The sequence below is a fragment of the Microcebus murinus genome, chromosome 10 (genome assembly GCF_040939455.1).
Source record: "Microcebus murinus isolate Inina chromosome 10, M.murinus_Inina_mat1.0, whole genome shotgun sequence".
Classification (NCBI taxonomy): Eukaryota; Metazoa; Chordata; class Mammalia; order Primates; family Cheirogaleidae; genus Microcebus; species Microcebus murinus.
This window is the reverse complement of record NC_134113.1, coordinates 56020080-56047668: the sequence shown is the minus strand read 5'-3', so window position 1 is coordinate 56047668 and position 27589 is coordinate 56020080. Positions and strand designations below refer to the sequence as shown.

Genomic DNA, 27589 nt, shown 5'->3' with positions numbered 1-27589 from the left:
TGGATAGTGAGACTCATATCAGAGAACTGTTGTACAGAGTAACTGAGAGCACATAAATAAACCTTCCAGCACAATCCTGGCCCAGAGGAGGCATTCAGCACTTGGGCTCCCTCTCCTCTCCTCTCCTTGTGATTCCCAGCACCTGGTATAGTGCCTGGCACACAGAAGGCACTCAATAAACAATGAAATGCAAAAGGTGTCTTCACAGGGAAAAACTTGGAGGCTCTTTTTACCAGCAGCTGCCTTTATGACAGCACCTCTACCACAAAGCCAGAACGTTTATAGAATAATCCAAACAGTAAATTCCTTGGTGTTTTGGGAGTTTTACCTGAAACTGTTGTTCTTTCCAGGACTACTTAGTAACTTCCTGCTCTCTAAGGGGAACTTGTCTGCCCCCATTTCTAACATCTTTTCAGCCTCCTATAAGAAAAGGAAACATTATTATATCTTAGACCAAGTAAGATCATGAGTCTCCACCAGCCCATTCTTCTACCACCATGATTTCTATCTAATTTCCTCTCACATTTATTATAAAATAACATAATTAGGATCTTTCATAGATTTGACTCATCACAAAATGAGATACAACCAGATATTTGTACATGGGGAATAGTACTGGGAAAAGAAAAAAGAACCTGAATCTGAATAAACCTAGAGCTAATGACCAGTTTACTGAAAATACAGGGGATAGAAGAGCATGTTAAACGACACCAAGGGACACATTTAGCAAAATCCAAATGGTGGAAAACCCTGGGCAGGGGTCCTCAAATTACAGCCCGCAGGCCACATGCGGCCCGCCCAGGACATTTATCTGGCCTGCAGGGTGTTTTTGCGGCCGCTGCCTGTCCTGCAGCCAACTCATCCCGGGCCCACAGTGCTCATGTGTGGAATGTGTGCCACACTCTCCAACAGCCCTAAAGAGATTTAAGAAAGATCTCAACAAATTGTAATATGTGGCCCTTGATTATTAAAAATAATAAGGTGACAATTGAGGAAATATGAATATTAACTTTTCTTTCTACTTTTGTATGTTTGAAATAATCTGTAATAAAATGTTTTCTTAAAAAATCCCACTAATTTAAAGAAAATAATTAGAGAGAAAAAAATACATACAAAGATGTTTAAAGTAGTATAAGTAATAATAAAACCTAAACCAACTAAAATTCTTAACAAAAGAATATCTAAATTAAATATTTAAATTAAATAATACGAGAGATTATATATCCATTAATACAATAAATATAATTATATAGATACCTAGAAACATGAAATTGTCTTATGAAATCAATTTGAGGGAAAAATGAGAATATATATACAATACTATATAGATATATATATATACACACAAATATACAATTATTACAGTTATATGAAAACTATGTTAAGGATTTGAAAGGAACATAAACAAACATGAATGTTGGATGTTGAGGTGGTAAAATTTTTTTGTGTTAAGTCTTCATCTTTTTCTTAATTTCATTTAGCTTTTAAAATAATTTTACAAAGTAACACATGTATTAAGAAATACATGCTTACTTTAGAAATTTTGGAAAATAAAGAGTATAATGTCTACCAGCCACCTTTTTTTCCCTAGTTTTTAAAATTTCAGCATATTATGGGGGTACAAATGTTAAGGTTATATATATTGCCCATGCCCCCCCCCCGTCCCCCTCAAGTAAGAGCTTCAAGCGTGACCATCCCCCAGACGTTGCATATCTCACTCATTATGTTTGTATATGCCCATCCCCTTCTCCCCCCTCCCATCCTCCCGACACCCAATAAATGTTACTCCTATATGTCCACTTAGGTGTTGATCTGTTAATACCAATTTGCTGGTGAGTACATGTGGTGCTTGTTTTTCCATTCTTGAGATACTTCACTTAGTAGAATGGGTTCCAGCTCTATCCAGGAAAATACAAGAGGTGCTATATCACCATTGTTTCTTAAAGCTGAATAGTACTCAGTGTGTATAGTATGGTATGGTAGTATGGTATACATATACATAATAGTATGGTATACATATACCACATTGTATTAATCCACTAATGTATTGATGGGCACCTGGGTTGTTTCCACACCTTTGCGATTGTGAACTGTGCTGCTATAAACATTCAAGTGAAGGTGTCCCATTTGTAGAGTGTCATTTGATCTTTTGGGTAGATGCCCAGTAGTGGAATTGCTGGATCAAATGGTAGATCTACTTGTATTGCTTTAAGGTATCTCCATATTGCTTTCCACAGAGGTTGAACTAGTTTGCAGTCCCACCAGCAGTGTAGGAGTGTTCCTATCTCTCTGCATCCATGCCAACATTTATTGTTTGGGGACTTTTTGATATAGGCCATTCTTACTGGAGTTAAGTGATATCTCATTGCAGTTTTGATTTGCATTTCCCTGATGATTAGAGATGTTGAGCATTTTTTCATATGTTTGTTGGCCTTTATTCTGTCTTCTTTTGAAAAATTTCTGTTCATGTCCTTTGCCCACTTTTTGATAGGGTTGTTTGATTTTTCCTTGCTGATTTTCCTGAGTTCTAAATAAATTCTAGTTATCAGCCCTTTATGGGATGTGTAGCTTGCGAAAATTTTCTCCCATTCTGTGGGTTGTCAGTTTGCTCTCTTGACAGTTTCTTTGGCTGTGCAGAAGCTTTTTAATTTGATCAGGTCCCATTTATTTATTTTTGTTGATGCTGTGATTGCCTTTGAGGTCTTCTTTATAAATTCTTTGTATAGGCCAATGTCTAGATGAGTATTTCCAACGTTTTCCTCTAGGATTCTAATAGTTTCACACCTAATGTTCAAGTCTGTTACCCAGACTGAGTTGATTTTTATGAGAGGTGAAAGATGTGGGTCCTGTTTCAGTGTTCTGCATGTGGCTATCCAGTTTTCCCAGCACCATTTATTGAATAAGGATTCTTTTCCCCAGTGTACGTTTTTATCTGCTTTGTTGAAGATTAGTTGGCTATATGAGGATGGTTTTATATCTGGGTTCTCTGTTCTGTTCTACTGGTCAATGTCCCTGTTCTTGTGCCAGTAAAAAGCTGTTTTAATGACTATAGCCTTGTAGTAGTTTGAAGTCTGGTAAATTGATACCTCCTATTTTGTTTTTATTGTCTAGGATTGATTTTGCTATACGGGGTCTTCTCTGGTTCCATATGAAGTGTGAAACTATTTTTTCTATATCTGTGAAAAATGATGATGGTATTTTAATAGGGATTGCATTGACTCTGTAGGTCACTTTGGGTAGTATAGACATTTTAACAATGTTGATTCTAATGACCCATGAGTATGGTATATTCTTCCACCTGTTTACGTCCTCTGCTATTTCTTTTTTCAGTGTTTCATAGTTCTCTCTGTAGAGGTCTTTTACCTCCTTACTTAAGTATATTCCTAGGTACTTTATTTTCTTTGTTGCTATTTTGAAGGGAATTGAGTCTTTAATTTGGTTCTCACTGTTGTTGGCGTATTTGAATGCCTCTGATTTCTGTGTATTGATTTTGTATCCTGAGACTTTACCAAATTCATTTATGAGTTTGAGGAGTCTCTTGTCTACCAGCCACCTTGAATTTAACATCCAAAAGAAATCTCTTGACTTTCCCCAAAACCTGCCTCCTCATCTTAATAAATAGCTCAACCATTCATCCCATTGTTCAGTCCAAAAATCTATGAGTCCTTAACTCCTCTCTTTCACTCATGCCCACCATCCCTTAGCAAAAACCTGGCTGCTCTAACTCTGCCACTTGCAGCACCTCTACCTTAGCCTCAACCACTAGCACCTCTTGCCTCAACTGTTGCCACAGCCTCCTGACTAGTCTCCCGGCTTCCACTCTGACCCTTCCAGCCTCCCTGGCTTTCTCGGTGTTCCTCAAGCACACCAAGCTCATTCTTTTTTTTAAGACTTTTGCATTCTCTATACGTCTGGCTTGGAATGTTCTTACTCCTAGATATTCTCTGATTTTCCCCTCACTTTTTTCAGGTCTCACTTTGCTCACATGTCTCCTCAGAGGAGTCATTTCTAATTGCCTAAATAAAGTAACTCCTTCATCTGTTACCTTCTTAAAAGATATCACTACCTACAATTTTACATATATGTAAAATAAATTTTACATATATATAAAATTATACATATATATGTAAAGTTACAGCATTATAATCAAGTAAACAAATTTATACTTGTTTGCTTGTTTATAGTGTCTCCCCATGAGAATGTAAGCTCCATGAGGTCAGGGACTCTGTCCTTTATACCACTGTGTCCGGAACTGTGAGAACAGAGTAAGCATTCAATAAATATTGAGGAAGGAAGTTAATTAATTAATTAACATATAATCTTACCACCCAGAGAGACAGAGAACCACAACAAACATTTTGTTCTATTTTCTTCTAATCTTTTTCTAATGTGTGTGTATATGTATGTGTACATATATGTAATATGTGTATATGTATTAATAAACTCTTTAATGAAAATAGAGATTCTTATTTTATGTTCTAGTTTATATTCTCTATATTTTTCACATAAAATGTCATAAACATGTCCATATATCATTAAGTATTCTTTAAAATTTAATTTTTAAATTGTACAATATTCTATTTTTTTTTTTTTTTTGAGACAGAGTCTCGCTTTGTTGCCTAGGCTAGAGTGAGTGCCATGGCGTCAGCCTAACTCACAGCAACCTCAAACTCCTGGGCTCAAGCGATCCTTCTGTCTCAGCCTCCCAAGTAGCTGGGACTACAGGCATGAGCCACCATGCCCAGCTAATTTTTTCTATATATATATATTAGTTGGCCAATTAGTTTCTTTCTATTTATAGTAGAGACAGGGTCTCGCTCTTGCTCAGGCTGCTTTCGAACTCCCGACCTCGAGCAATCCGCCCGCCTCAGCCTCCCAGAGAGCTAGGATTACAGGTGTGAGCCACCGCGCCCAGCCTTCTATTATATTTTTATATATTATTTTTTTGCAGTTGTTTTGCATAACACCATAATTCAAATCTTTTGTCCACATTGCTGATTATGTCCTTGGAATGATTTAAAAATTAGAGTTGCTGGGCCAAAGGGCATATATACTTTTAAGACTCTATAATTAAACTGTTCTCTAAAGAGATTTATGCAACTTATACTACCCATCTTTTGTACATGAGAAGACCATTCCAATTACAGTCTTGTCAACACTGGTTCTTTTTATCTTTTTAAAAATCTTTGCCAATTTGATAAGTGAAAAATGTACTGTCCTTGTTTAAATTTCCATTTCTTTGATTTTTAGTGAGAATGAATTTTTTGTCATAAGGTAATTAGCCATTCGTATTTCTTCTTTTATAAATTATCCATTTCCATTGCACATTTTTATTCCATTATTGTTCTTATTAACTTGTAAGAATTATTGGAATAGTAAGAGTATTAACAAATATCTCAACCCGTCTGTTATTTTAAAATTTTGTTTATAGACTTTTGGATGTCTGAAAGCTTCACATTTTATATAGTGAATTCCATCAATGTTCCCTTTAAAGTTTTCTTCCATTGCTTTTATACTTGTAATTGTTAAAGCTTATTTTAGTAATATAACATTTTTAAAATTCAAGATATTAGGGGAAAATTTTTTAAAATGCATTTTGAAGGACATGGATTTGGGCACTAACTGTATTTGGAAACTCCTCTCAGCTTATTCATATATTGACCTGGTATTTTCATTTTGTTATACATTCTTTCTTTGCAAGTATAGACCACTGATTGAGGGTCCACTGTGTAGACGACAAGGTGCCAAGTGCTAAGGGAAATAAAGAAGGACAGAAAGTTCTGCTCAAGTTATCTTTGCATAGTGCCAACTACAGCACCATCTGCAATTAGATACACAACAAATACCTTAGGAAATAATGGGTTCTATATACTTATTAAATTAGATCTTTTGGAAGAATATGACCCATTGGATCTGATAATAAGAGCAGATTCTATATTCACATTTTAGGTGTGAATCTGATGAGTAAACTGTAGATAAAACAAAGGAAAAAACACTGGTTATCATCCAAAAATGAAGGACAGACAGGAGCAAGAATCCTTAATCCATTCTCAGCTGAGAACATCTTTGGGGTAATCTTCCCAGCTCCTAAATATAACCCTTGGGATTCTAGACATGCTGAATTTTCATGTGGCCCTATGTTCTGTAATTTGAGACCCCAAAGTATACAGTTAGTACAAGGACTATGACCTCTTCCTCCTTGGCCTTCTTTTTGGCATCATCCAACTTCTTCTTTTTGCTTTCTGGCATGAGATCATCTAACCAGCTCAACTCTCGCTTAGAGAAGCAGAGATCCATGACTTTCCTGACAAAGACCAGGGCTAAAACCTGAAAAAAAATAAAGAAAGTTAGTTAAAGGGACTAATTTTCTTTCTGGAGTTAAAAGCAAAATCTTAATTTTACAACGGACTAGGACATTGCAAGCAAAATCAAACTCATAACAATCATAATAGTTGTCATATATTGAATGCTCTTTGTGCCAGATACCCAGGTAAGTGTTTTAGACACAGTATTTTAACTAACATAACAACTCTACAACTTAGAGAACAACTAATTTAATTCCCTCATTGAAAAGAGAAACCCCTCATCTGCAGATGGCTCACAGACAGCAGGAAGGGCTACAGGGCAGCAGTGGGTGGACAGCCTCTGCAGGGGCCCAGCCATGGCAGGGGTTACCCAAACCCAGCCCAAGCCTGCTTCACCAGCAAGTGGACGATGGGACCTTGGAGGACGGTCTTTATTCCCTGCTGCTTTTCCTGTACCTTCCCCTCTTCCCCAAATTCTTGCTTTATCCTGCATCATGCATCTCTAGTGGTTTTTGTCTCTGCCCTCTGGCCTGGTCTGACACTCACTTTATAGATGAAGAAACTGAGACCCAGAGAGAGGAAGTGACTTGCTAAAATCTGACAGCTAATTTGCCCAATGGAGACAGGTCCAGCGTGTCTCAACTGCTGCTCCACTTTCTTTCTATGAGGGCCATTTTAGCCAAAGGGGAACCCATAATAACCAAGAAGTACCTGCTTCGGTTGACTGGTGTTCACCAGCTAGACAAGGAATGAGGCAAATCTGGCTTATTAAATTTAACCACATTTCTATCTAATTTTAGTGACTACTTTCCTAATACATCCAAAATTGATAGGATTCCTTCCAGGAGAGTTCCTAGGAATTTTCTACATCTTTAACCAAACACTCAGTCTCTGAAAGTAACACATAAATGCAGAGCCTTATATGTATTCTGACAAAATTGAGAAAACTCACCAGGAGGGTATGGATCTAGGAGATTAAAAAATTAAAAATAGAATTACCATATAGTCTAGCAATTCCACTCTTGGTATATACCCAAAAGAACTGAAAGTAGGAATGCAGACAGATATTTGTACACCCATAATCACAGTAGCATTATTCACAATAGCCAAAAGGTGAATGCAACCCAAGTACCCATAGACAGATGGATGGGTAAATAAAATGTGGTATATACATACCATGGAATATTATTCAGCCTTAACAAGGAGGGAAATTCTGACACATTCTACAAGATGTATTATCCTTAAAGACAATGTGCTAAATGAAATAAGCCAGTCACAAAAGAACAAATACCATGTGATTCGAATTACAAGAGGTACCTAGAATAATCAAATTCATAGAGACAGAAAGTAGAGTGATGGTTGCCAGGGGTGAAGGGAAGGGGAGAATTGGAAGATAGTGTTTAATAGGTACAGAGTTTCAGTTTTGCAAGATGAAAAAAGTTATTATAAAAAGTTATAGAGATGGATGGTATAAATGGTTCTACAACAATGTGAATGTATTAATATTTAATGCCCCTGAACTGTACTCTTAAAAATGGTTAAAATGGTAAATTTTACACTATTTTACCACAAAATTAAAATAATTTATATATATAGACAAAACAAAACCTTACCATCATTGGGAAAACAATGGCAGCTGGAGATGCCTTGATGACCCAGAGCAGGACGAGGCAGGTCAGCTGGATGAGGGTGAAGAGGTGCACTTTACGCAGCGGCACGTGCCGCAGGTAGATAAAATCCGGCTGGTGCTTTGCAGGCATCCCAAAGAGCTTCAGGCGATCAAAGAACTGAAAGGAAACAGCTGGCATTTATTTTCAGGTGACTTCTCTGACCAGAAATCTTGTCAGACCCATTCATGTCTCTTGTATCACCTACTCTGAAGGGTAGGTAACACTGTTTCCACTAGACATACATGGAAACTGAGTCTCAGAAGGAACGGGTAATTTGGCCAAGGTTGGTAAGTGGCAGAGTCAAGATTCAAATCCATCTTTTCTTATTATAGGTTCAAACACCTTTCTCCTATTTGACACTGTGGCTCCCAAGAGAGCTCCTTCTCAGGGAGTGTTGAAAACAAAATAAGTAGGCTCACGCCTGTAAGTAATCCTAGCACTCTGGAAGGCAGAGGTGGGAGGATCACTTGAGGTCAGGAGTTCGAGACCAACCTGAGCAAGAGCGAGAACCTGTCTCTACTAAAAATAGAAAGAAATTAATTGGCCAACTAAAAATACATATAGAAAAAATAAGCCGGGCATGGTGGCACAGCTACTTGGGAGGCTGAGGCAGAAGGATCGCTTGAGCCCAGGAGTTTGAGGTTACTGTGAGCTAGGCTGACACCACAGCAGTCTAGCCCGGGCAACAGACCGAGACTCTGTCTCAAAAAAAAAAAAAAAAAAAGAAAGAAAGAAAACAAAATAAGCCAGTTGCAAAACCAAATCTCTTACCTGTTCTTTGAGGATCTATTCATTGATTATTTATAGTGAAATGAAACCTCATAATATTCTGGATATAGAAAAATATGATCATCCTTATATTATAAAAAGGAAAACAGAGACCGAGAGATTAAATACCCTGCCCAAGGTCACATTAGAACTCAGTTTATAAGAATGACTGCTGGATATTCAGTACAAAGAATAAGCCTAAGTGATTTATTAATATTTGATAAGTTATTTTATTATCTGGAGTACCCAAGTTGTTGACAAGCTCCTGATTTTCTCTGTTTGAAGGACTCAGAGGAATGAGTTGCTGGGTGGGAAAAGGCAGAGTATAACAGGAAGTGACATGTGTTTACCTGGAGGAACTCCCACTACTCCCCAATCTCTTCTGCCAGCGTACTCCCAGAATCAAACTCCCCTCTCTCATTCTTTAGCCTGGCATTAACCCTGAGGTGTCCATGGGTGAAAGGCAGTTTGGTTCTTGACCAACCTTTCTGATCCAAGTTTACCAGCACCTGGCCAAGCACCCAGTGTTTAATATGTGCCAAATAATTGTCTTTTGAATAATTAATGAATGACTGGAACCATGACATCATGCCAGGCCACCCTGAAGTCTCTGAACTCTCATGCCAACAGGACTGTATTTTGCCCCATATCCAAAGAAATGTCTAAAATAGCCTAACTGGAGAGGCTAGGAAATAATTTCTCAGAAACTGTGCTTCCCTTGGGGAGCTGCCCCTCCCTGGACAGGACAGGTGAATTCACAGTGATACGACATTGCCCTAGCTGAAACATACCATACCTGAATTCCTTGTAGTGAAGAAACTCCCATGTAGAGGAAAACTCCATAGAGAACTGGCATTGGAATAAACTGGAGAGCAAAGGGCAAAAGGGCCAGAAATTAAATTTGGTATCACAGCACACTAAAGACTAGACTATATAAACTTTTAAATCTCTAAAAATGAAATAAAGCCACTATAAACATTGTATTAATTTCTGCTGCCTTTACACGATTTACAAGTAGAAGCGAAAGCAGAACCTGACAACAATAAAATCATTTTGTTCTGAAGTGGAATGAAATGTAAACTAAATTGTAAGCCTCATATATCACCCCTGTCTGGCTATTCCTTCTCCATGGGGATGGGAAGACAGACAGATGGACACACCCAAACACTTCTTTTATGGAAATGATGCCTTTAAATCTATAATCACACAATTATCTCCTCAGGGATTTGGTGTATTTTAACATGGACTAAAAAAAGTTTCCTTTCTTTTTTACTGAGCAGAGACTTGAGGACAGGAGTGGGGAGATATCTTATCAGAGAGGGAATGATCGGGGGGAGATACTAATATTATTATAGTGCACTTTAATATGTACACAGCACTTGAATAAGACTGTCCCTTCACATCCCAGGCAATCTTCAGAGCAACTCTGAGGTACGGAAATGGGGTTTATAGAATCAAGGCAAGGAAAGACTCATAGCTGAAGACTAAATTTGACTCACTTTCACTCTGGGCCTAGAGAACATTCCCAAACATAATTCCTCTCAGAATTAGAAAATCCCCATTGGATTTTATGTTGTTCCAGCTGTAGGGTGACTAGACATCCTAATTCAGATAACCTTGTTTGCACACTATTGACTGGTGTCCTAAAAGAATCCTCCTGAGACACTTATAGGAAGGCCAGGTGCTGGCTTCGTTATATTCTTGGGACCCTCCAGATGGCACCTAGGCCGGGGGGGGGGGGAGAGGGAGTTGGGCTGGGGACAGTGCATAGAAGGAGGTAAGGAGCATGAGGAGAGGTGAGTGGCAAGCATGAGTGGAACATGAGGGGACAGGATGATGGTTCAGAAATCTTTACCATCCCTCTTAATTCTCATCCGTGACGAGAATCCGCAGCGCAGCCTGGGCTGGTTGAAGATTTGCTAAAAGAGGGAGAAATGACGCAGTGCTCCAGCATGGCTGAGGCCTGGCAATACAGCCATAGAGCTTTCCTTTTCACCCCACTTTCCTGGATGCAGGCCTTACACCCACAGAAAAAAAAAATTTCTCATGTTCAATGTATCTTCCATCTTTACAAAAAACCCTCTTTTAGCCCCACTTCTCACACCAGCCACTGCCATTTTTCTGTTCTGCTTCACTGAAAAACCTCTGGAAAGAGTTGTCTGCACACGTACTCTTTATTGCCTCATCTCCTCACGCTTCAGCCATCTGTAAGTGGACTTCTGCCCTTTAGTTCCACTGAATTCCCTCTCCCATAAGATACCTTCCCACTCCTGCCCTCAAGTCTTTGGAAATTTTTTTAGTCCATGTTAAAAATTTACCAAATCCCTCAGGAGATGATTGTGTGATTACAGAAGATTTAAAAGGCATCATTTCTGTAAAAGTGTGGGTGTGGGTGTGGGGGAGTGTGTCTATCTGTCTGCCTGCCCATCCTCAGGGAGGAAGAAGAGCCAGACAGTGGCGAGATGTGAGACCTATGATTTAACTTAAGTGTGTTATCATTTCATTTTAGAACAAAATGATTTTAATCATTGTTAGCTTCTGCTTTTGCTTTTACTTCTAAATCATAGAAATGCAGGAGAAGCTAATGCAATCCACTGAACCTGCTCTTGCCAAGTCACATTATGCCTCCATGTTGCTAAATCCAATGGTCTCGGTTTAGTCTTCATCTTTCTGGACAGCTTCTAACCAATTGCTCCTTCTTGAAACACTCCCTTTGTTTGGCTTCCCTGACACCACACCCTCCTGCTTTCCCTCCTACCTCTCTGGCAGCTCCTTCTGAGACTCTGTTGCTGTTTCCTCCTTTACAAACTAGCCTCTAAACCCTGCTTTTCTCTCTGGTCCCTCTTCTCTTTAATATCTACCCTTCTCCCTGAATCATCTCATCTACTCCCTTGGCTTTCAATATCTCCTTTATGCTGCTTACTCTCAAATTTATATTTTAGTCCAGAACCCTCCTCTAGCCTCCTCACCCAGACATCTCACTCAAAATCTGATCACAGCCCCATGCCTCACAAAATCATACAGTCTTCTACATCTTTATAAATGCCAACACTCTCCACTAGATAGAGTCAGAAACCTGAAAGGCTTCTTTAATTTTTGTATTTTCCTCACCCCCATTCCACATCTAGTCAACAGCAAGACCTTGGGATCTGCCCCCCAGGAAGCCATGCCCTTTCATCTGTCCCTGCTGCCAACTTCCTTATTCAAGCTGCCATCATCTCTCACCTGTGATCCTCAATGGCCTCTCTGCTTCTATCTTTCCCCAGTTCTAAAAACTTATTCTCTAGACATCAACCAAAGTGATCTTTTGGGAATACTAACTGGATCATGTCCCTCTCCTGTTAAAACCCTTCAAAGGTGACTTTCACCACTGTCAACAAGGCCCTACATGATCTGCCCCTCCCCACTCTTCCATCTCATCTCACTGTGCTCTTGCCTTGACTCAACATCCTTGAGCCACAAGGCCCTGATATTTCCTAAAACACATTATCACTCTTTCCCTCCTCAGGGCCTGACTAGACGGCTTTCCTCCCCCCCTGCATGCTGGCTCCACTTCATCTTAAATGCCATCTCCTCAACAAGGCCTTCTCTAACTACCCTAACCAAAATGGAACCCTCTTAATTTTCTGTGACACCAGAGAACATTGTATATTTCCTTATCACATTCTGCAATTATCATGTTTGTTTTCTTAACTAATTTTCTTAATCCCTTATCTGTCTTACCCTCCTAGAATAAGCTCTTTCAGGGCAGGGATTTGTATGTATATCAGTTTGGCGCCACTGTATTCCCAGCACCTAGCAGGATTCCTGGCACGAATCAAGCATTCAGTATTTTCCTAACAAGTGAAAGGAATAATTACCTTTAAGATAGCTGTCATGAAGACTGAGCACCCCATCAGCACAAAAATCATAAGGCCTGTCACTCTCTGTTCTCGGATGCCCAAGAACTTGGGCTGTTCTCCAGGAGCAGAGCATTCAGATTCCAGCTTGAGGCTGTTCACATGTGTAATGGATAGGACAGTTGCAGCCACAAACCAGGGCAGGCCCATGATGGAGCAGACACCCAGCATGATGGCCACCATCAGTAGGTCCAGGTGGTAGCCACAGCCTTTCTGTGGGGAAACAGAGTCTCTGTCACCATCAGTAGGTTGGCTGCAGTGGGGCATAGAACAGTGGGCTAAGGTTCTCACGTCCAAAGTAGAAAGGGGTTTATGGGTAAGAAGGAAGGAGTCCAGAGATCCCAGAGAAGTCTTATAGTCCCTCCAGGTTTGGAAGAAACAAGAAAAAGGAAAATCTCGTCCTATATATGCCAATATCTATTCTTTATCCAAGTGCCCCTAGTTTACTCCGAGTCTCATATATTCAAAGATCCATTCTTCCCTGGAAGAGAAACCAGAGACCAATCCACATTATGACCATTCTAGACGGCAGATACTATAGGAGTTGGGAATAAGTGTCTTTATTGAGTTCCTATAACAACCCCAGATCGTTGCCAGATTTGGATGTTGCCTACTCTGCTACCTCCCTAGGATCCTTGGGATCAAGGTTCAGTCTGAAAACCCTGGTAAGGGACACACACCAATGGGACAATACCTGCCTCTAGGAAATAGTGGCTCAGGCCCTGATTTGAACCTCAGAAAGACAAGCTATACAATTGCCTGACTCAGAGCATGTAGCTATAGAGGGATCACTAGCAACTCTGCCCAACCACCTGCCCACAGGTAGAGAGGATGGTAATGGAGTCTAAGCTTCTTTCACATCACACTACCATGCTCCACTTTAGTCTCATCTCCAAACCAATCTTTGTTATTAATGGAGAGAATGGAAACCCCTTCTGAGCCCTTTCTATGACTGTTTTAATCCAGGTTCTAAAGTTCCTGGTCTCGATGGGTTTACCCTAAAATAAAAAAATGTAACAGGTTGCCGTAACAGTCTTCTAGGGCAGAAACTCTTTGTTACCTTGAGCTTATGTTCCTTCCTGTTAATGATGACAGCTGTGATCTGCTGGTCCATGAATATCAAGATAGTGCAGAGAAGAGCTGGAATAATTGCAGCTATCACAGTCCACCAGGGATTGGGACCAATGGGACTAATAATCCACCCTCGATCATCCCTTGTTGGCTAGGGGGAAAAAACAAGGCATTATTTTTGTATTTTAAATTAACTATAGTCAGAAGCAGATCAAACTGAATCACAATATTCATATTTCTTTGTATTCTTGTATAAGAATCCTTTAAAAAAAAAAGGCCTGAAATACAGCAACTCCTTAGGAAATCTATGATCTTCTTCCAAATCTCCTTTTTTTGTTGTTGTTGTTTGTTTGTTTGTTTTGAGACAGAGTCTCACTTTGTTGCCCAGGCTAGAGTGAGAGCCATGGCATCAGCCTAGCTCACAGCAACCTCAAACTCCTGGGCTCAAGCAATCCTGCTGCCTCTGCCTCCCAAGTAGCTGGGACTACAGGCATGCGCCACCATGCCCAGCTAATTTTTTCTATATATATATTAGTTGGCCAATTAACTTCTTTCTATTTATAGTAGAGACGGGGTCTTGCTCTTGTCAGGCTGGTTTTGAACTCCCGACCTTGAGCAATCCGCCCACCTAGGCCTCCCAGAGGGCTAGGATTACAGGTGTGAGCCACCACGCCCAGCCCAAATCCCCTTTGAAACAGTCAATCCTCAATGATCAACTTGTTGTGGAATATTCATTAATGCTGCCCTCTCCAGAAGCCATGGAATGTGTGTCTACAGCACAAATAAAGGCAAAGTGGAGCTAGCTGCATAGACTCTCTTAGGCTTAGATTGGATTGTTCCAGGGACCCTCTCCCAATAGCAGTAAGTCAGAGGCCCAGGCACCAGAGACTTGAGAAGGAGCCCAAACTGCTAAACTTGGGCAATTGTTTGACCTAGGACCCTCTTCAATGCCCCTGTAAAACAACTGTTTATAAATCTTATTGGGATGTTCACGACATACCTAAACTCTCCTAGATCCTCAACTTACCCTTTCCCCACCCCACCCAATGTACTCTGGAGAAGACAAGTTTACCTTTTTTGGCAAGTGGTACTGGAAGATAAAAGGCCAAACTGATCCAGAATTGACCAAAGTCAATGAACAAAGACTGTCGTATCTGAAGCATTGGTTTCCATATTAGTCATAACTCTAGAACTCAAAGGCTTTACAATAACACTACCAAATCCCAAATTATGAATGGGTTAGCTTCTAAAAGTTTACAGAATCTATGTTTCCTTAGTAACAATGTTCTAAGTGGTAGTTCTCAGACTAACACAAAAACTTCTTAAACCCTTAATGACATTATAACCCCTACTAATAGTACTAACCTTCAGATTGGGTCTTAGGAGCTGGGAACCATACGATATAATAGGGAAGGGAAAAAAGAAAAAGATTTCATCTCTGTCTACTGAAAGTGGAGCCTGCCAAGAGCAATATTTTCTTTGACATTCTCCCATTTCTGTTTTTTCTCTCTCTCCTACCTCCCAGAGGCCTTCTGCCCAGATGTACCAGAAATTCAGTTCCTCCTGACTATCTTAAACCTACCCATCAGGGAAACTTTACAAGGACTGCTTAATGCTTTCAAATTACCTATTTTACACAAAATCTATTCCTCCTTCAGTGCTGGCCTCAGCTAGGTGTTAGAGAGAAAGCTGATTGTGCTCATTCACACAAGGTGAGAATGTCATATTCTCAGAAATATTATATTAATACTTGTAGGAGGGTGTTTGTTAATTCATAACCTTCTAACTAGTGGCATTTCAATAAATTTAACAAAATTAAAAATTTCAGACCATGTGGAAAAAGATAACCAGGCCTACTTTAGGGACACAGAGAGAAAAGAGAAAAGGAAGACCAAGGCCAGCTGTATGGGGGCATTTACAAGTCAGGGATTACCTTTATTCCTGTCTGTCTTCTCCTCACCTCTCCCATCTTATTTCATAATTCTTTGCAAGCCCCTGAGTACGCCCATGTTTTCTCTCCTTTCTACCTTACAGGGATCTATAGAACTGAGCTTAGCTCTTCTATCTTTTTTTACTCAGTGTCCCCAGACTGAACAGATTTGAAGTTCCCATGTATTGATCATTTGTTTTACTTTTTGTACAGGTTTTTTGAAAAACACTATAGATTATAGAGAGTTATAAAAACAGACAACACAATAGGGTTGAAGAGATGTCATGATTACTCCCAGCAAGGGTCCTAGACTCCTGCTGAGGTCCCCCTTGGTTCCACTTCCCTCCTACACAGCAGCATCCTTCAGGGGAGGGCTGAGTCCTTTACCTTCCCAGTGTCCCCATACAGTGGATACTCGGTGAGTTAACAAGTAACTCAGTGCTATTAACAAGACTTGTTCTCGGGACCCATGTTTCCATAGTATCTGGTATATATTTATGTAAATGTACACATTCTATTGTTTTAAATCTTAACATATTAAAAACAATAAGTGGTATTAACAATACAAAAGACTTTTCAACCATTCAGCAAGCTTAGTTTCTCTGTTCTCTGACTCTTCTGGCTTGAACTCAGCCAAGCCTGAAGAGTTGCTTTTCTGAGTGGCAAGGTGTGAAGAGCAGGTTTGGATTTAGAGGAATGCATAATACAACTCATCTTATGATTTGGATATGGAAAGGTGTTTTAAATCAACTGGGGACCAGATTCTATGTAACTGCATGAATACACCAAAAACCCTGAGATCTGTTTACCTTGAACACACTGGGAACTTGAAGCTTTGGCGATGGGACTCCAATCAAAAAATCAATAATCACCATTGTGAAGATAGTGAGGAAAACTGCAAAGTCACTCACCATGGAGCGTACCTACCATGAAAAGGAATTAGAAAAATGTTTTAGAAAGTTAAATATAGTAGAAAATAATTCAGTATTGGAAAAAGTTTTAAAATCCTCAGAAGAATTTTTTTCATTTTGCAGTGGAATTAATGCAAGCATATTTAAGCAACAGGAATATATTAACACACCCAAATTAATACCCATAAAGTATAAATATGATAAAAGAGAATAAACCCTCTGACAAACTCTAATGTAACTCAGCCCAACCCCTGATAAGTCCTGTTTGGGGCACTTAGGGCCAGGTTCGAGCTCTAGTTCTGAGCACTTGGAATTATATTTTCTGGGACCAGCCAGGGTTCTTAGCACTAGCCAAAATCTCAGCAGCAGTATCAACTCCACTTCTCCCCCATACCCAACACCCAATCTATCTGCAAATCCTGTTGGCTCTGCCTTCAGAACATATCCAGAATCTGAGCACTTCTCACCACCACCACTCCCATCCAGATCACAGTCACCATCAGCTCATGTTTGGGTGACTGAAGCATACTCCCAACTTGCTTCTGCCTTTGACCTCTTCAGCTTTCTAATGTAAAACACAAGTTGTATCATGTCACTCCTCTACCAAAACCCTGAAATGGCTTCAGGTTTTACTGACTTAAAAACCCAAAAAGCCTTCTTGGCCTGAGGCCCACACAACTGGCATCATCACCTCTCCCAGCCCCGATCCTATTGCCCTCCTGCCCGCTAACTCTGTTCCATCCACACAGACCTCCTTGCTGTTTCTTAAACATGCCAGGCTCACTCCCACCTTGGGGTCCTTATTCTTGCTCATCCCTCTACCTGAAATGCCTTTCTTCCAGGTAACCTCTTGGACAACTCCCTCACCTCCTTCACTCAAATATTACCTTCTCCATGAGATCTTCTTTGATGATCCTACTCAAAAGTGGCCACTCTCCACCCTAGTACTTCCTGCACTCCTTTCCTGCTTTATTTTTCTCCACAGCACTTATCTCCCCCAACTTATTGTTGGGGATTCCCATACAATTTAGCACCTGCCCTAAGAGGACTGTCCCACTTTATAGTTTAGTGTAGGGCTTTAATAAAATACTGCCTATCAAATGACCTGTGCCTGCTTTAATCTGAACTTCCAACAGAAACAGAACAAAATATATCTTAGCCACATGTAATATCACTGGCACTTTAAACTGACTTCACTACATTTTGAAGCCTAAGATTTCCAGCTCCTCTTCCATGGTTTTTTTCAGTTCTTCTCTGAATGTTATATAATTCTCTGACTATCCACCCCACCACCACCACCCACCATGAAGCTCACCCATGAATTCCTATGGCACTTACATCCAAGTTGGCATCCAACTATTTACTGTTGTTGCATATGGCATCTGGTTGTTTCATGTGTTTCCCCTTCTTATGTGATGACAGACACTACCTTTTAAACTTCTGTTACACCCCCATAGCACTTAATCCCGGCCTGACCAAGTAGTCAGTGTCCAATCACCACTTGTTAACTATCTGTCCAGATAGGAAAGAAAGACCCAGAACTTATTTAATATGTGCTTCCCTTAACTATTGCATAGGCTCACTGAAGCTAAGAATGTGTTTAGTCATGTACATGTGTACAGTATATATCTCATCAACTGAGTCCTCCACCCATTCACATATTCTGTATTATAAATGTGCCTGATTAAAGCCTCACTTACAGAAAAACCACCATTTCTTCCAGATTTGAGCTAGCTTGCTTCCTTCCTTCCTTCATGTGTGTAAAAATAGCTTTTAATTTAAAACAATTGATGCAATAGATCTTCTATCTCTCTTTCTAACACAAGCAAATGGTCTCCCAAACATTTCATATAGTTTAAATAACTATGACTAGTGCAAAATAAAATAAATGCAAATTCTTTCAGGAGCCAGCATTGAAACCTGCTGGGCAGGTGGGCACAGGCAATGGGCTCAGGCTCTGCCAAGGCCAAGAGAAGCAGCCTATCAAGTGCAGCAAGATTTACACAGGATTTCAACACACCCAGCTGTGAACAGATTAAACGATACCTGGGGAGGGGAAACCAAAAGAGAATTTTGCCTAAAATGAAACAAATATGCCCAATATCCTCATAGAGCTAATATCCTTGGCACTTGGAAGATACTAGAAAAATAAGAACAAAGGTAGCAGCTCCCAGGCAAAACTGAAGGTAGGTAGTTTGGGGCTCATTTGTGTTTGTTTTTCAATTGGGGTCTTACATATATATTGGTTTTTAGACCGAAAAATCTTCTGCTTTCTGGAAAGTGTTCTGTGCCTCACAGTGCGCCTGACTCCAGAAAAAATATTTGTGTTGCTTCTGTTTGTTTGAATGCTTCACAGAATTATCTTTCCCACCTAAGGGATTTCACTGCCATACTCTACACCATGCACTGTCCAATAGCAGTGCAACATTAGCCACATGTCTAATTTTAAATTCTTTAGTGGCCACATTTTTAAAAGATACAAATAGGTGAAATAATTTTAATATTTATTAAATTATTAATATTTTATTAAATTAATACATCAAAAATATTGTTGTTACAGCCTGTAATCAATATAAAATATTGATGAAATATTTTATATTCTTTTTTTGGTACCAAGCATTTGAGCTCTGGTATATATTTTATGCTTACAGCACGGGAGAAAAAAAAGCAGCCATTGGCTGGGCTCAGTGGCTCATGCCTGTAATCCCAGCACTTTTGGAGGCTGAGGCAAGAAGATTGCTTGAGGCCAAGAGTTCAAGACCAGCCTGAGCAACATAGCAAGACCTCATCTCTATAAAAAATTTAAAAATTAGCCAGGCATGGTGGGGCGTGCCTGTAGTCATAGCTATTTGGGAGGCTGAGGCGGGAGGACCCTTGAGCCCAGGAGTATGAGGTTGCAATGAGCTATGATCATACCACTGTACTCTATCTGGGCGACAGAACAAGACCCTGTCTCAAAAAAAAAAAGAAAAAAAACCCACCAGAAACAAAAAAAGGCAGCCGCAGTACACCATCTTACATGATATTTAGGCATCAAAAGGGCTAATTTACTAAATTTCTTTTTCTACTTAATGAAATTAAACAATTTATAACCTATAATCTTAAGTACTGATTTTACGTCATTGATTTTGCAAAGTTTTATTTATAAAATTTTATTGTAAAATATGTATTTTATTCAAAATATGCATGCCACCTTTGTCTATATTTCAATCCAAACCCCAATCACCCCAAATCCCCCCAAAATGCTTTTTCTTTGAGACATCTTTGGAACCGATCTATTTTTGTTGTGTGTTTGGAGTCATTATTCTATGATCCTCAGCCCTGAGGGCACTGAATTTGGTAAGGCTGCTTATCGTAGGGGTTTCCATGGGCGTCAGTGACTTGAGTGGGACTGTTTAGGATATCCAAGTCAACATTAGAAGGGACTCCAGTGAGCACACTTTAGTAGAGAATTGCTACATCATGAGCTCCCACTTTCTGCCAACCTTATTTGTTCCCAAATTGAAGAAAAGATCAGATGAGAGAAGTCAGGAAGTATACTCTACTCGGACCCACCATGGCATAGGTTCATCAGATCAAATCTCACCATATCCTCTGACTGGAAAGAGAGAGCGGGTGTCCTCACATCATTGTGCAGATGAGAAGAATGAGGCACAGGGAGGATGAAGGATGTACCGACCCACAGCCAGATGAGGCCAGCACCCAGGTCTCCAGGCCATGGGCCTTGGACACCACATCCCTCACTTATATGGCATTAAGTGATCTCTTGTGAGACAGCAGCCCCAATCATAACCAGACTCCTGATTGTTCACAAATCACCACATCCTAATCCAATGTTTGTTTTTCATTTCACCCAGTTGGTTCTGCTTTATTTTCCTGCAGTTTCTAGAAAGATCTTTTCATCCAAATACATGTTAAGCAGACATGTAATAAGACCTTTTTCATTTGACTGGATAAACTGAAATAGAAATTCCAGAGACTCTGGAATTTGGTCCAGAGCAGTAGGAAAATTATAAAACTCTTTATCACATTTGAAACTCTAATTTAGTCATAGGTTGCAACTAAAATGCTGAAATAACCAAAATGGGAAGGATGGTCTTCCATAATATCATATAAAGTTTCTTTGCATCTGAAACCCTTTAAAGCGTCCAAGATCACACTGTTGGTCACATCAGATAAACAGTGAAGGCAAGTCAGGGGTGATAAACCAAAACAAGGGCAGAGATAAGATGCTGGACCTAGAAAAACATGGAAATGGAAGCAGGCAATGAGCTCAGAGATGAGGAAATTACAGATAAATTTGGGGCACTTAACATGATACCAGGGAGTTATCATGTGGTATGGTAAAAAGAGATTAGCTATTTTAACTAAAGTAAACACTATACCTTTTGGGGAAAAGGCTGCTGAGAAACAGAATTTATCTACCTTTGGCAAAGTACAATATTATGCTGCTGTGGGCATCTGGCATTATACCACCAAATGTCACAAACTCAGGTGAATTCTTGACAGCACTTAAAGGGGTAACTCAGCCCTTTTTACTCCTTAATATCTAAAGGTGGAGCTCATTTTTTAAACTTTTCCTGAGTTATAGTTTCATTAAAATGTTTACTTGCTTTTTCTAGATATGCTTAATACCAACTGGTTAGCCTTTAAAAACCAACCCATCACAGATTTTCTAGTAGACTATAAAAGTCTCACAATCTCACACATATTCACACAATTATATTATGAATTTCGATATGATTTAAATTAAAAATATCTTTCATTGCAAATGTTCCATTATATATACATAAATCAGAAATTATTGTGTGCAATGAAAAAAATTATGTCACAAATAAAGTCCCACCCAATTGATGATTTTCTATATGAAACAAAAGTGGGCTTTTCATTTATTGAGGGTAAGGCCACACCATTGGCCACATTAATAGGTTTCTCTGGAGGCAACTACCACAGACCCCTGAAGCAAAATAGAGGGAGCACAACCCCATTTTTGATGTGCTGAAGGCAGACCTCCCACCAGCAATATGAATACCTTTTTTCTATCATCCTCTTCTTGAACATTCATAAAAACTGTACACTACCTACAATAGTGTTATCATTACTAATACAAGTTTCTTCCCAGTTCTATTTCTGAAGGTATCAAATTACCATGCTCTTTGAATAAACAAACTATAAATACCCAATGTATTCTTTCATGTCTGGCTGTCCCAACTTCTTCTTTTTTTTTTTTTTTCTTTTTGGTGGCTAATTAAAAAGATATATGGCAGGGCATGGTGGCTTATATCTATAATTCCTGTGCTTTGGGAGGCCAAGGCAGGAGGATTATTTGCAGCCAAGGGTTTGCAACCAGCCTGGGCAACATAGCAAGATCCCTTGTCTACAAAAAACAAAAACTTAGCCAGGGATGGTGGCATGTGCCTTAGTCCTAGTTAGTCAGGAGGCTGAAGCAGAAGAATCACTTGAGCCCAAGAGTTCAATACCAGCATGGGCAACATAGCAAGACCCTGTCTCTTAAAAAAAAAAAAAAGTATATAGCTTCTTCTTGTTGATGTGTATGTTTTAGGTTTAGTTTGTTATACTGTGGTAAAAGTACATATAGCCCAGGTCTTTAGGGAGGCCTTTCTGAGGCACAAACTTTGTGGACATTGTAGATAACACATCTTTCTTCTTTTTGATATGGCAAATGTAATAGCCACTCATTGTAGATGTTCCCATGTGACTGATGAATGCAAGTAATTCATCCATGTATTATTTTTAGTGTTAACCTCACGTGATGAGTGCCCAGGAGCCACTCTCCTCTTTCTTCTTTAGGTCCCCTTAACAAAGAAACAGCCCATGTAGCTACTCTAAACTCGGCTTCTATTAAATAATTCTGCCCTGCCAAAACTGGCAGAAGCCCTGCTCGTGATACAAACACTGCTATCTGCATCAGGGAAAGGTTGTGGAGCTTCAAATAGTCATGCAAACCAAGTCAAGAGCATGCTGGCTGCTGCAGTCAATGAAGCCGGTGATTTCATATGCTATCATAACAGCCAGCCCTGGGAAGACACTTTGGGGTCCCCTAAAGTATGCGAGATGATAATAGCAATTTACTGTCTTTAGGAGCCAGCTCTAGCTATTAATATTATATGCTAGGTGTCCCAGAATTCTGGTAATGAAACTTAACAGAATTCTGGAAATGTTATTTCTAATAGCTTTTAGACAACATTACTACCATCTTAAACTTACCTGGCACTTTTTTTTTCCATTTACAATATATCATTTAATGGTTTTTAGAATATTCTCAGAGCTATGCAACCATCACTACTATCAATTTTAAAACATTTTCATCATCCCAAAAAGAAACCTGGTACCTATTGGTAGTCACTCCCTTTCCCCATACCTGGCATTTTTAAATCAAAAAAGTTTTAAGTATTAACCCCTCATTCCACACCACAGATCTATGAAAAATGCTGCCAGACACTAGAATTAATGCCAGTTTGGCTCATCAAGACATCTGGAGCTCTCCACCCTGCTAATCTACTACACAAGCAACAGAGAGGCTGAGAACAGGTTCTGTTATATTAGATTCTTTTTTATATATATATAATGACTATAGTAATCAGTTTATTACACAGATTAATTATTCTTGAACGTACACGCTCCAGAGGAGCAATTGGGTCTTTAAATAAAGACAAGTATTTTCATCAAATGAATTTTCGCCCTTACATCCAAATAGACCTAAGCAGTTAAAAATATAAGAAAATAAGAGCTATTAGCTATGAATTAACTGAGAAACCACATACAAACCAAAGAATATGGAAGAGAGAAAGAGAGGCTGAAAGGCTGAAGGTTGAGGGGACGGGAGACATAAAAGAGCTGGGAACAAAGCCCATCACACTTTATGTACTAATAGCTCCAATCCATTTAAATATTGGCCAGTTAAACTTAGACCTTAAAATACAGGATGTGGGTAGAATTAATCTGGTTGGTCATAACTTTCACCCAAGACGCAGGTTCTTTGGAATAAAATGAATACAAAAACAGCTTCATGTTCTTCACCTTGCTTTACATAACTGTTTTGAATTTAAATGGATTCCACTTAAAAGCAATCTCCTACAGGTCAGTGGAGCTTTTCTTCCCCATCCAAGCACACACCAAACCCACCACCCCTCACACCTTGCCATTATCCAAATTTAAGTCAATAAGGAAAGCTTTTAGTCTCACACCTAGGTTATGCCTGGAGAAATGGCTTGTTACACACACACTTCTCTGCTAGGAGGCAATGTTGGTACAGAAGTACAGTATTTCTAGTTTGTTGTTCCAAGTATGTACAACACGCAGCACTGCTGTATCAGATAAACATGTGCACAGGGGAAGATGAGGCGTGGGCTCATAGAAAGCAGTCAAATGGAAAGCAGTCAAATGGAAATCAAAAGGACTTTCTCTTTCAGAGTTTCCCTATCTTTATTTGTAGAGGTTATCCAATAATTTCTTTAATTACATGGCATACTTCTGAGTCCATTCCCAAGCTATTCTGTTGTACTTTTCTCAATCTGTTTTGTAGATCCGAGCAATCTCAGGCACTAAAGGATCATCTGGATTGGGATCACACAACAGAGAACAGATGGACAAGAGTACTTTTGGAATAGTTAGTACTGGAGACCACTGTGACTGTAGAATATCAAGACAAATGCTGCCATTACTGTTAATATTTGGGTGATAAATTCTTGTTGTAAATGCAACCTTAGATGGTTTGAAGGGGTAATCTGTTGGGAAATGAATTGTCAAGAAAAACACTCCACCCTGATATGGACTGTCATTTGGCCCCATTATTGTAGCTTGCCAGTGGAGCATGTCATCTCCAACAGGACCTGCTGAACACTGTGCTGGGGGATCCCATGCCAGGTCACTCAATTCCTTGTGGATTCTCTTCAGAGCCATGGTCTGTTATATTAGATTCTAACACAAAAGAAATGCAGGAACATGCTACCTACTCTGGTTGGGAAATAGCGGCTTGTCTTAAATGTCTTTAAGGTGCTCGAGAGGATGAAGGTGGTGAAGAAGAGAATACAGGACCAAAAAAGCACATCCGGAGTGTAGGGTCCATGATGGCCACACGCAGATCCCATAAACTCTCCGTGCATCTTCTGGCATTCCTAAAGGAACAAACATTTCTGGGTAATGAAAGGCAGATACAGGGAATAAATACCTGTTTCCTTCTGAGTCCACCACTCACTGTCACCCCATAGTTGCGGGGGAGCTCAGGCTGCCAGCAGCATCCACTTGACCTCCATGTAGTTATGGGGCTCTCCCCTGCACGGGCCTCTTTCAAGCAGGATGACTACTTATGGTCCTACCTAAGACATTTCAAAATGAAACCAGAACTGCTCTAAACATTGTTTCTGAGGCTCTAGGAAGACCCTAGCAATTTGTACTGTTTTTATTAGAGGACTTCCAAACTTGAATATTCCTCAAGCCCCAAAAAGCCTGGATCTACCCCTTGCCCTGCATGGTTTTATCCCTACCTATCCTTAGTGCAGGGTTACTGGTCAGGTGTGTGTAGGAGAAAAGAGAGGGATAATCTTCTCCCTTTATGTTCAAGAGAACTTTGGCAAAGGAAAAACAAAGTAAGTAAGAATAGGGTTATTGTTTTTTGGGGTTTTTTTTAGAAAAAAAAAAGCTCTATTTCTGTAAATGCCGGAGTTTGCCAACAGCCTACCCCTGTTCCACCTAGATGTCCCTCCAAAACCTGGTGGTCACAAGGCTAAGACACCTAGCAGCTCCCAGACTTACACTGACAGTCAGGTTAGCCCAGTGGACTTCTGTTGTCACGATGTTGTGGTCCTTCCAGTACTGTAGGGTGTGATTATTTGGATTCTCTGGGAGAGTACACTTGCAGCTGAGGGGAAAAATAAAAAAGATTCCTAAGGAAAGTGGGTAAATATTCGATTAAATGTTTTTGGCCATGACTGAGTTAAGGATCTCTCAGAACCTGCTTTGTTTCTCCTTTGCATACATCAGATCCCTGAGGTGGGTCCTATTCGTTGAGGCCCCTCCGTAGGCCCCACCACACCCCAATTTTTCATTTGATCGTCACTAAAGATGGACTCACATCAGTGTGAGGGTGTTAGATTGAATTGTGCTGACAACCACACTTGGCATATGATGTGCCCAGAATGAGTCCTGGTCGTTTTCTTGTTTGGTTTCTATCTCTTAGGCTCTTGTTATGAAATTCAATCCATATCACAAGGAGATCCTACTGATACCCCAATCAGTTCCCAACAACTTCCTCCAAGCCTGAATATCTTATTTCCTATATACCCTCGTCACACTCATTTTTTAAAAATTGTCTCCTAGAATTGTGATGCAAGCGCTTCCTGACACTGCATTATCCTTGATAATATTCTACTACCTTGGCCATTTCAGGGCTACTCATGCTAGAGCCACATCTGGAAGCTCCATTAACTTTCCCAGGCCTCCTCTTCTATCCAAACCAGACCAGACCACACCTGTCCCACTGGCCACAATATTGACTCCCAGTTCTAGCATGTTTCATACCTGAACTGGCTCCAAAAAATGGTCAAATGACACAGCCATTACTATCAACTTTGTATTATCTATGAATTTAATAAGCATGCCTTCTAAGATATAGCATGACCAGAATTAAAATTTAAAAAGATCTTAACAGGTTAGAATAATAGGAGAAAATCGACAAAATTAAAATTAATAGGGAAAGCTCCAAAGCCCTACACTTAAGTTTGAAAAATGCCAAATTTGGAGGCAACCAAGGTGTCCTTCAGTAGATGAAAGGATAAATATAGTACATTCAGACAATGAAATATTATTCAGTACTAAAAAGAAATGAATTATCAAGCCATGAAAATATATGAAGGACCTTAAGTACATATTACTAAATGAAAGAAGCCAGTCTGAAAAGGCTACATACTGTATGATTCCAACTATATGACATTCTGCAATATTCAAAACTATGGAAGCAGTAAAAAAAATCAGTGGTTGTTAGGAGTTGGCGGGGGAAGGAGGGATGATAGGCAGAGTACTGCGGATTTTTAGGGCAGTGAAACTATTCTGCATGATACTATAATGGTGGACACATGTCATTAAACATTTGTCAAAATTCATAGACTGTATAACACCAAGTGTCAACCCTAATGGAAACTGTGGACTTTGGGTGATAATGATGTGTCAATGTAGTATCATTAATTGTAACAAATATATACCTCTGTTGTGGGATGTGAATAATGGATGAGACTGTGTATGTGTTGGAGCAAAGGATATATGAAATTCTCTGTACTTTCTACTCAACTTTGTTATGAGCCTAAAACTGTTCTAAGAAATAAAGTCTATTTTTAAATAATCAATTCCACACATATTAACATAAATCATATAAAGAGTTGGGATGTTCTAGTTTCACATCAGCACCATATGAACCAAAGTGGAATATAGGAAAAATATCATCTTGAGCCTTATTAACAAAAAACTACAGTTTCCAGGTCCAAAGTCTATCCAATCCAGGGCTGGTCACTTTTGTCTGTCTTCTCCCACTAGAATATAAGCCTCATAAAGATAGATCCTTTGTCATGTTTACCACTATGCTTCCCGGGCCTAAAACAATGTCTGGAACATAACAGGGGCTCAATAAATATTTTGTTAAATGAATAAACAAATGATGAAAAGAGGCCAAAGAATGAACTTTACTTACAGAAATAAGAATTCCAATGCTAACAAGCTAGGCTCATCACTAGGCTTTGAAGATTATATTCACTGTTACTTTGTAATAAAATAATTAAAATTCTAATAATTTTTTTATTAATTCTGATTTCAGAAAGGTTAATGAATGGATAACTAGAATATATAAAAGTGCATTTGTGGCTTGTTGCCAGATGCTTCCATGTAGTGTGCTCTCTCTTCTCAGGCAGTTTCAGGTTGAAAATACTTGCTTTACAACCAGATCCTCCACAGCAGAACTGTACAGCCAGAAGGAGGAAACTTGATGTCCAGAGCTAAAGGAAAAGGATCTTTAGTCATAATTTAG

The 27589-nt window shown here is 39.5% G+C and overlaps 1 protein-coding gene and 1 pseudogene across 1 annotated transcript in view; both read right to left on the bottom strand.

Moving 5' to 3' along the window:
* Positions 1-27589, bottom strand: part of SLC4A8 (solute carrier family 4 member 8) — a 77187-nt gene that overhangs the window by 3020 nt on the left and 46578 nt on the right. The window contains exons 15-23 of the mRNA XM_012762581.3: positions 25330-25435; positions 24531-24692; positions 16453-16566; positions 13703-13864; positions 12604-12855; positions 9540-9608; positions 7919-8092; positions 6190-6327; positions 329-420 (exon numbers count right to left, since the gene is read on the bottom strand). Of these exons, the coding sequence (XP_012618035.2) occupies positions 329-420; positions 6190-6327; positions 7919-8092; positions 9540-9608; positions 12604-12855; positions 13703-13864; positions 16453-16566; positions 24531-24692; positions 25330-25435 (1269 nt within the window). The remainder of the gene's footprint in view (positions 1-328; positions 421-6189; positions 6328-7918; positions 8093-9539; positions 9609-12603; positions 12856-13702; positions 13865-16452; positions 16567-24530; positions 24693-25329; positions 25436-27589) is intronic.
* Positions 17961-24522, bottom strand: LOC109730866 (ubiquitin-conjugating enzyme E2 D2 pseudogene; annotated as a pseudogene).